At 42.6% G+C, this 10,128-nt stretch overlaps 1 protein-coding gene across 3 annotated transcripts in view; it reads left to right on the top strand.

The window, feature by feature from the left end:
• Nucleotides 1–9,467: 9,467 nt before the first annotated feature.
• The window catches only part of GABRB2 (gamma-aminobutyric acid type A receptor subunit beta2), a 163,278-nt gene continuing 162,617 nt past the window's right edge, over nucleotides 9,468–10,128 (top strand). For all 3 annotated transcript variants that reach the window (XM_059825227.1, XM_059825225.1, XM_059825226.1), the window contains exons 1-2: nucleotides 9,468–9,544; nucleotides 9,668–9,759. In XM_059825227.1, the coding sequence (XP_059681210.1) occupies nucleotides 9,468–9,544; nucleotides 9,668–9,759 (169 nt within the window). The remainder of the gene's footprint in view (nucleotides 9,545–9,667; nucleotides 9,760–10,128) is intronic.

Raw genomic sequence — 10,128 nt, 5'->3', positions numbered from 1 at the left:
TACTTAGTGTAAAAGGTCATAATAGGGACTAATGCTGGGAAGAAGCTGGTCAAACTCAAAGCAGAAAAAGTTTAAACAGGACTTAAACTTCAAGAAACCAGAGAAGAAAGTGTTTAACTCTTAATTTCTTTACCTGCTCAAATGACCCTTGATGCCTTATGGTGATGCAAATTATCTGTATTTATAAAGTGTATCTGGAGAAATTAAAAGATATTTGAAAGAAAGGTCCAGCTCTTTTTGAACTCTAACTCTGAGGCATGGGGGACATACAAGTCATTCATGTATAGAGTTAGGATTATGAAGCTTTGTTGTGGAAGTTACATGAAGCATACTTAATTTTTCATAGAGAGCTAAACAGCTGTGTGTAGCCAAAGTTAAGCTAAAAACATAGATCAAGATGCATAGTTATTTTACTATACAGAGAAGGTCTTACTCTAAACACTACTTTTGGGGTTTTTTTTTTTTGTAATGATGTAAAATGTGTAGAGTTACTCCTGATGAGCATGAGGTGTCTTAAAATGGCAAATTTGGACATAAAAATGCAGAGCAGTACTTTGAGTCTGCTGTGTAACAACAGCAAACATGGGTATTACTTAGCTGCTTTTTTCACCTGTGAGAATAAATTTACAAAGTTCACAGAATCACTAAGGTTGGAAAAGACCTGTATGATCATCAAGTCCAACCAAAAAGTTAATACCATGATTAGTATTACTACCCAGAGCTGTTCTTCTGTTTCCAGTGACAGACTCTTGGTCTGTCTGGTTAATTCACTATTCTTCAAAGCAGCTCTGAAGGCAGTTTTATTGCCCTGTTTAAGATTTCACTGAACTGTCCATGTCTGCAAGAGTGATCAATAATACTAGTTGATAAAGTGACCTTATGCTGGCATATGGGGGATAGATACAATATGTCCCTAGACATTAGGGAGAGGAGGATGCCCAAATCAAATTCAGAATGGTAATTTACAATCTCTTCAAATCCTTTCTGAGCTCCCCTTACCACGGCTTGAGGACTGAGCATACTTGTACCAGACTTTGACATCTCTACGATAAGATGCATCCTCTATTTTGCAAGCTCTAGCTTCAAAAAAAATGGAAGAACTTGAGGATATTTTCATTTCCATCTAGTACTTCATTAGATAAAAATTACAAAGTATTTATTTTTAATTTCCCTGGAAATGGGGTACAGACCATATTGGTAAGAAGTTACTGGATAATCATGACTCTTGGGCACTCTTGCAGTTTTCTACCATATAGTGCTTTGTAAGGTGGGCCTTGATGTTGCTGTTCCTGAGCTGAATGTGGATTTTGCCATTAATTTCAGTAGGAATTGGCTTGGGTGCTTAGCCAGTGTGTGCTTCATCTATCTCATCTGTGAAATTGGCATAATAATATTGTTGAAACTTACTTATTTGCATGAATGAGATATCTTCCAGATCATAGCTGTTTGTAAATTACCAAGTATGAGCACAAAATGGGGTGGGAGGAGAGAATGAAACATTAAGGTATTTTAGAGAGATCCTTGGATGCAAAGTGATAAATGCTGACAGTATTACTAAGTTTTGTTCTGCATATAGCTTCTTGAGAGGGATTATTCCACAGTTAGTTTTGTTCTTGGTTGGGCTGTTTGTTTGGTTTAGTTTGTTTTTTTTTTTCTGTCCTGGCACTCTGAATTGTTTTCCCAGGATTATTATAGTTTCCTCTAGGACTGATTTGCAACACCTGTGTACTCCATACTACGTTCATTTTATTTTCTGTTTTCAAATTCCACTTTTGTGATTCATTCACTCACCTGGTCTTACCTATTTTGCACTGCTTTAGATGTGCTTTGATGCATACATACGCATAAAGTGTAAGTTGCTTCTTCAAGTGCTCTCTGTGATAAGTAGAAACAGTGTTTTTGCATTTGCTGGACAAGTGCCTTGCCATCTTAACTGGCCTTCAGTCCATTTCCATGGTATACCATTGAATTAATAACACTCTTTCTGTAGAGGGTAATGCAGCTCTATAAAAACACTCTCAAGTCAGCAAAACTATTCCATTCAGAAATAGTAATTGCTGCTGAACAGAAACATGTCTGAAATTTCTACTTTCTAGCATCTGTAAATAGAGGCAGATCACTTGTTAAGCAAGTATTGTTTCCATGAAACATTTGGCCTGCATGCACAAAGTGAGAAAGCATCAGTCAGGGGCAAAATATGTTACAAAAAATGTGTTTATGCTCACTGCAGTACTGTGGGACCTATCCTCCCCACTAGGACTAGTTGAGGTTTTAGGACAGCAAGGAAAGAATAGGAATATTGACACAAGCACATTTGGGGTGGACATGCAAGAAGGTGAAAGACGATGAGGAGCATTGCATGTTCTCCATTTGTTCTCCAAGAAGGCTTGAAGTAATAGCACTATATGTGTGCAGAAAGCAGTTTAATCTCCCTTTCTAGCACACCAATAAATGGACAGATGTAATCTGTTTTACAGTAAGATACAAACTTGTATTCTCCTAGTTCTTACCAAAAAAACTCTGCTTGAACAGCAGTTAGAGTATTGCGTATATCCATTGGTAGCACTTCTCCTTGAACTCTATTACTAAGTTTTAACCTGGATGGTTGTTTACCAGAAGACATAAGGAGCTTGTTTGAGTTAGAAAGTGCATTACAGAATACTGGTGTCTTTTTAAATAAACATGTAAAATATTTTGCATTCTTCAAATAGACTCCACTGATTATGCTTTGGCTGTTGTATGCTGATCACAGTTGGTTTCTTTGGTTTTTGTTTACTTTTATTAAGATATTTTTTCATGTGAAAATATATTTTACAACTACAAATGGCAAGTTAGATTAAAAGTACACTGTGAAGTTTCCTTATTGACAGGAAAACCAAATTTTAATTCTCAAAATATTTAATCTGGATCAAAACATGTTTGATAGGTGGTATCACAGAGGTCAGGAGTCTCGGTGATCGTTTTTCAGTAATCTCCCTTTGTCTAAAGAATTGATGTAGGAACGGTGTTTGATTTCTGAGCTAGAAGGACTGTTTCACAGTTTACATGTTAGTTTAAATGAGCAGTAATTTTTTTTTTTTAGTTCCTGTTAAATAAATGGCCCTCCTCTCTTCATTTTTCATTGTGCCATGGCGTAACACTTGCCTCCACCATTCTTTCTTTTCTCCTCCTTCACTACTTGTTCATATGCCCTGTTAATTTACTTATTTCTTTTTCCTGTCTTGGTTCCTACTTCTTTTTTCCCCACTGTTGTCCCCTCACCTGGTCAAGGTGGTGGTAATAATGAGGAGGACTTCTCTGAAGTAGTGAGGTCCTTCCAGCTAAGAAAAATCCAGCTAAAACTATGTGGATTTCTATTTTAGTCTTAAAACTTGCATACAGTTATACCAGACCCAAGGCTGATGTTTGAAGCTAAGTGGCTTTAAAAAGAAAACAATTTTCATTTTCCATCAAAAGCTTCCAACCTAACAGTTTTAGAACCCTCAGATGTTGTTTATAGCAGTATTCTGGAATGTATTACCCAATATAAAAAATTTAGGAAACCAACTCTCTGTCCAAGAGAGCTTAGAAAGGAAGACCAAATCCTGCAATCAATTGATGCAGACAAATGCCACTCCATTAATTTAATAGCAGTTTTCTGCAATCTGCTTTCAGAGCTGAATCTTACACTAACAGCATGGAGGAGATTTAGACACAGTGACATAATCTTGGTGTACGTTTTGTGCTGTCTTATAAGTGTTTTGCTACCCTTACCCTAGGTAATCACTCCTTGTGCTCTGCCCTACCCTGCCTTCCTATCAAAGGATGCATATACTGTAGATATTTCCTAGCTGTCTAAGTGCCAATGTAGCTAAAATTGAGGAAATCAAAAATTGCTGTCTATATAGCTGTTAAACTAATTTATTCCATCACTTTGAAGGAAATAGGGCTTTTTGTGGTGCTTTCATGATTTGATAAGAGGACTGTAGATTTCATTCCATCATAATTCTAGGTGCCAGACATTCTGCATTTCACTCCAGTCCCCATTGAGCTGCTAACAATTGTCTGCAATCAAAGCACTTCTGCATGTCTCACACAACCTTTTCCTTCCATTTTTTGAATCTGTAATTCAATTTCACATTAAAGACTTTCCTCAACATACACCTAAGATCTGTTGATCCCAAGCTACACAAAAGACTTTTGTTAAAAGATACAGCAGGTCTTTGACTCATGAAGTACAGCCTAGGTCATGATCTGGGGTAAGTTCTTATCTCTAGCGTCTTTAACCCTGTGGGGATGCCATGCAGTAAGTCACAGAATGAACAAATATGAGCTCCAGCAAATTAAGTCCTACATAAGATGTAAACCAGTAAGAGACTATTACTTGCCCCTCCCATTTGCTCTTCTCTTGCAAATGAAATTCATGCCGTATCAAGTGGTACTTGTTTCCTAAGCAACTTACTGGACTCAGTTTCTGTACAATACTGATCATTTCTTTAAGGACCAAGAGCAGTGTAACTGGCAGGTCATACACCATTGCTTTTGTTGATAGCTTTACCACTTTGGATTCTTTTACATACACAGTAGTTGAAGCTAATATGAACCTGTAAATCCCAGAGGATTGTCACTATGCAAAAGTCAATTTCATTGCTCATGAAAAGCACAATCAAGGTACACCTGCATGAATAATTTTTTCTGTGTATGTGATGTAACAGAGATCTTTACTCTGACAGGCTGATTGCTAATGGGATGGTGTGTGGTGTATGGACTGTGATACTAGAACTGAAGACCTAAAATGACAAGTGAAACCAAGATAAAGTATATTGAAACTTTGTTCAGGAATTTTCTATAAGGGTTGACTATGTTTTGTTTTATTTTACATGGATTTATAGCTTTACAGGAGTTGGAAATAAAAATCATGTATCAAAGTAAATTATTACTAACATTCTTCTGTAAATTAGAGAATAAAATCTTATCTGATACACGGAAACAACTCTTTTCTGAGTGTTTCTGATACTACTGCATCTTATCCTGCTTATCAAAAACTCAGGAAACATCACTTTCATAGGACTGTATTAATACCAGCCTGTTGAGGTGCAGTGAAAAGAATTTTTTTTTTAAAGTGGGATTTTGCCCTTGTTATTCACTTTACTTGTGATACAGGACTACTGTTCTTAGGCTAGCATAAATCAGCATGTCTTCTGTCTCCATTGTCTTGAGTGATTGGATCACTTGAGAACCTATCTTGAAATTCTTACTCCATCTGAAAGCTTGTTTTGCATAAACAAGCTTGTTTTGCATACACTTACAGCAAACCATCTGATAACCACTTCAGAGCAGTTCTCAGCACATGGCCTGGGATATTGCTTTTGGTGACAGGAATATACTGCTATGGTCAAGGGCTGACAAAACAACCAAAGTATGATGTTGCTTATAGCCCATTTCTTGCATAGTGCCACACACTGCTAAGCAAGGTTTGTGGGCCACTGATTTAGAGTTTTTTAGTTTTGGGGGTATTCTTTTGCACTCCTCAAACTTGAAAGCCAAAAATCAAAATAATCTGCAATTGGCATTTAAAATATGACCATGTTTGCTGGCTTCCCCGTAAGATTATAGTATTTCTAAGCTGAGATATTTTTAGAGCTAGAAGCATCATATCCAGCTGGGAACCAGGTTCTTTCCCCATTGTAAGACACCCAAAGTCTTAGATAGCAATCCTTAAACACGTTACATGAACAGTTCTGCATCTTACCAATAGTGGTGTTCACACCAGTTATTTTCTCTCCTTTTCAATCAAACACACAGACCCCAGTGAGAAAAAGAAGGGAACGATTTCTTTGACAAGTTGCTTAAAATAAATGGGAGATTTTGAAGGTGCTGAGAAATTTTGAATGACAGAGATAGACCAGAACCCTGTGGCCAGAGAAAAAGTGGTACTGTCAAAAGTGCATAGCAAAGCATGAAACCATTTGCAAAAGGAAAAGTATTGTATGACTTTGTGCTCTATGTCAATATGTAATGATGATACATATCCCTATCACATAGACTTGTTTGGGCACACAGAGCCTGGGATGGTGGTAAGGAAGTGTTAGTGATATAGACCCATTTAGATAGTGGTGCAATTACAGCTAGCAAAAATAAGGAGTTAGGCAGATCATCCCAAGCATGGCTCAATAGAGCTTTTACACTTCCGAAAACCAAGGATATACATTAATTTTCTACGCATAATGCACCATTATATCTATATGTATTGAATTTGTTGAAGATATGTTCCCTTCCTTTTTGCTGGAATAGCCAGCCTGAGAGCAGGTTTCATTACACATGGCACAGTGACACTCTGGGCCCAGAATGAGTGTTCCCTGATTATTAGTGCACACACCAGATCAGAGAACAAAGGCTAGACATATTGGCATAGCTTGAATTCTTTGGGTGTACTACTCTTAACATTCCCATGGAAATAGGGTACTTTTCTGCCCCTGACTTGATGTAAAAATCAAAAATTCCTGTCAGTCCAGCACTGAATATAACCAGCCTTCAGCTTCCAGTTCTTGTTGGTATGTGGTTCATATTCACATATGGTGAATGAAACATTTCTGTGGTGTAAGAGTAATAAATAGTAGAGACTCAGAAACAGCTCAGAAATCAGTTGTGTCAGACGTAGTCCCAAGTTAGCACTTGCAGGTAAGTTTCACAGTGCAGGACTGAAGTGTTTTACCTTGAGACCTCCTGATCTTACCATATGATTGCAGAAAAAAAAAAAAGGTGCCTATTATACATCTAACGTGAAATGATTCACTGCACAGAGTATCCACCATCTTCCTTTCAGGGCTATATTTCAAGAGGTTTGGCAGTGAAGCAGACTAGCTCTGCGAGAACAGAAACCTCCACTGGTGAACAGAGAGGGGGGCTCTGTAACGTCAGCTATGGAACAGAAAGCTGACAAATGGGGGGGGGGCTGTAATTTTAACAAATGCTTAAACGTTCTTTAACTTAGTTGTTTGGGTTTGGGTTTTTTTCTTTAGAATACACAAATGAGACATCTTGTATTTATCACACACACACAATCTTGTCTGTTTCAGCTGGAAAAGTGTATTTTCTCTCTCTGTATAATTCCAATTGTTAGAAAGGGGAGAAGGTAGTGAAAATGTGTCTTGGTGAATTCCCCCCAGGAAAAAGATGTCCTTTATTTTTTTTTTTCTGGAAGCGAAAACCAAGCAGATACTTACGTGATCTCAAAGGCAGAATGTGGTCTTTTAAGGCACTGACAGTGGGGGGGGAGGAGGGCACGGTTTGCTCATCCCGCTGGAAACACTGCCCGTGTTTCGCTGGCAGGACGGTGCGGCGGAGGGCGGGGGAGCCGCTCCTGGCCCGCAGGACGCGCCGCTGGGGGGGCGGGGGCCCCCCTGGCCCCTCTTCGGCGGCAGGTGGATGCTGCGGCCCTCGTCGCAGGGCTTCCCCGCTCTTTAGCGCTCCAGCCAAGGTAGCTGCCGGTCCGTATTTAAATGGCTGCCTGCTTTTCGGCGCTGCCGGCTGTTTTACGCTTTTGCTCTTTGGTGGTTTTTTTTTTTTTTTAGCAGCCCCGTCGTCTCTCCGGGGCAGCGCCCCCCCCTCTTCGCCCCGCCGCTGCCCCAGGTGAGGCTTCATCCCACCGCCTCCCTCTCCGCCCCCGCCTCAGCTCTTCCTCCCTCGCCCTTCCCGGGGAGCCGCCGCCACCGCCTCTTCCTTCTCTCCGGGCAGCCACCCCCCGGCCCCGCGCCCCTCACGGCTGCTCCTGCTCCCGGGCCAGGGTGCGTCTGTGTGTGGGCACGGGGCACCCCCCGGCCGTGAGAGGCGGCCCCCTCCGCTTTCCGCGAAGTACACGCGGCGGCAGGAGGCGGTGGCCCAGCCCGGGGGCGGCGGGGCAGGGCAGGGAGCTCCGGAGCGCTTCAGCCGTGCGTGCGGGACCGAGCTGTGCCGGGGAGCGAGCGGGCTCTTCAGCCCGCCTCGCTCTCTGTGCGACACCCTCGCCCTTGTCCCTCCCCCCAACCCATTTTTGGGGTTTGGTGTTTTGTGGTTTTTTTTTTTTTTCCCCTCCTCCACCCTCCTGCAGCGAGTTAGATATTTCTTTTGTTAATTGACGCCCCAAGTGTTCCCAATCCCTTCCCCGCGCAGCCCCGGCCGGCCGAGGACGCGTGCACGCCCAGATCCGCTCGGTGAAGCAGCACAGGTCCGCGGGGCCGAGCGGGTATGTGCGTGAGGAGGAGGTGGAGGTGTAAAAGGAGCTAGGAGCACAAGGCAGATTTGCGAGGAATAATTTAACTCCCGTGTTTGTGGTTTTTCGGGGGTTTGGGGTTTTTTTCCTTCTCTCTCTCCTTTCTATCTCTTTTTTCTGCTCAGGATTTAAATGTCACTCAAAGCATCCCCAAATCAGCTTTCCGCTCGTCTCCGGTTTCTACCGAGGCATTAATTGGATCACTCACTGCAGTTGAAGAGCTCGGGTGTTTTACCCACGAAGGTAAGTGGACTTAGGAACCTGTACCGGCTCTGGGTGGTCACTAAAAGGTTGACTGCCTTTCAGGGTGCTGTTTTTCTTCCCCTTCCCCCACCCCCCCCAGCCCCGTGGCCCCGCTTAGCTCTACCTGAGGAACTTCCATCCCTGGGTTAAACGTCGGTCGGTAAATGGACAATGCGCCGGCGGGCCCGGCCAGGGGGGGAGCGGGGCCGCGGGGGCTCCGCGCCCGCCCCTCAAGCACCAGCAAATGACCCGTGGGAGCCGGCGGCGGCAGCCGGCGACCCCCTCCGTCCCCAGTGCCTCTGCCCCTGGAACAGCGCCTGGCAGCACAGTAAGGAAGGAAGCAGTCTAATCCCTTCTTACAAGAAACTATTCGTCATCATTTTTTCTTTCTTTTTTTTTTTTTGTGAGAAATACTGTAGGCGCCTATCTCCCCTCCTCCCCCACCGCCCGCCCCCGTTGCAAGCTCCTGCTCCTTTACCCGCACCTCGCCTCGCTTCAGGCGCTTCTTTCCAGGGACCAAAAAGTTAAGCTGTCCCCTTTCCCCCCAGCTGCCCCTGGCAGCATACGTACGCTGTGCATTCCCCTTTTTAACCTGTTCCCCCTCCGTCTAATTCGAGTCCGTCCAGCCCCCGCCTCCCCCTCCTCCCTTTAAACTAGGTTGCCAAGCCGCTGTACCCTGCAACTCCTAAAACTTCGCTCCTTGCTGTGATTTATATTCTGTACTGACAAAAAGGACAACAAAAATATACTCGATCCTCCGGTGGATGACCTTTTTTTTTTTTTTAAAAAAAATAATGCATTTCCTTCTTCCCCTTTAATTTTTTTTTTTTTTGGCAAGGAAATTTGCTCCATCTCCAGCAGCAACCACTGCTCCTTTTGATGTTGTGGTACGCCGTGCGCATGCGCTTCACATTAGAATTACTGCACTGGCCAGAATAAGTTGGATCTCTTCTTCTCTTCACTGAAACCCTAAATCATATCAAACGCTAAAGGGATGCTGAGAGTCCGGAAAAAGGGTTACTTTGGGATTTGGTCATTCCCTTTAATAATAGCCGTGGTGTGTGCACAGAGGTAAGTGATGAAGGTATCGCTTTTGCTTTACTTCGAATTGCACTGCATGCTGCTGCTGAGAGGAATGTACAGCTTGGCTCGCAGAAATGAGAAATAATATGGTATTCTTCTTTTTTTCTTTAGTGTAAATGACCCTAGTAATATGTCACTGGTAAAAGAGACCGTGGATAGGCTGCTGAAGGGCTATGACATTCGCTTGAGGCCAGATTTTGGAGGTAATTTGACTGCTTTTGAATAAGAGAGATTACATACCCGGGCTGTCTACCTTTGCTGTGTGTGGTTTTTAAACGTGTTGTGGGTGCTGTTGCTTTGGGGGGCGTGTGTGTTGCCATTTTCTCAAGCTGCTCCAAAGTTAAGCCTATTGTTACTCAATTTTCTTAGCACCGGATGCTCTTAATGCGATCACTTAAATCGCTTGCATATTTGTAATCGGTCCCTCATTTTGTGTGTGTGCCGGTACTTTACTAATCTGCAATTAAACCCTTGTTTAACTGGTTTTATCGAGATGCAAACCTCTTAAGTTTACCCAACGTTTGTTCCTCTCAGCTTAATGTGCCTGTGATCACAGTTACTATTTTTGAGTA

The sequence above is a fragment of the Gavia stellata genome, chromosome 16, assembly GCF_030936135.1.
Source record: "Gavia stellata isolate bGavSte3 chromosome 16, bGavSte3.hap2, whole genome shotgun sequence".
Taxonomy (NCBI): Eukaryota; Metazoa; Chordata; class Aves; order Gaviiformes; family Gaviidae; genus Gavia; species Gavia stellata.
The sequence above is the reverse complement of the archived record's forward strand: the minus strand, read 5'-3'. Positions and strand labels throughout refer to the sequence as shown.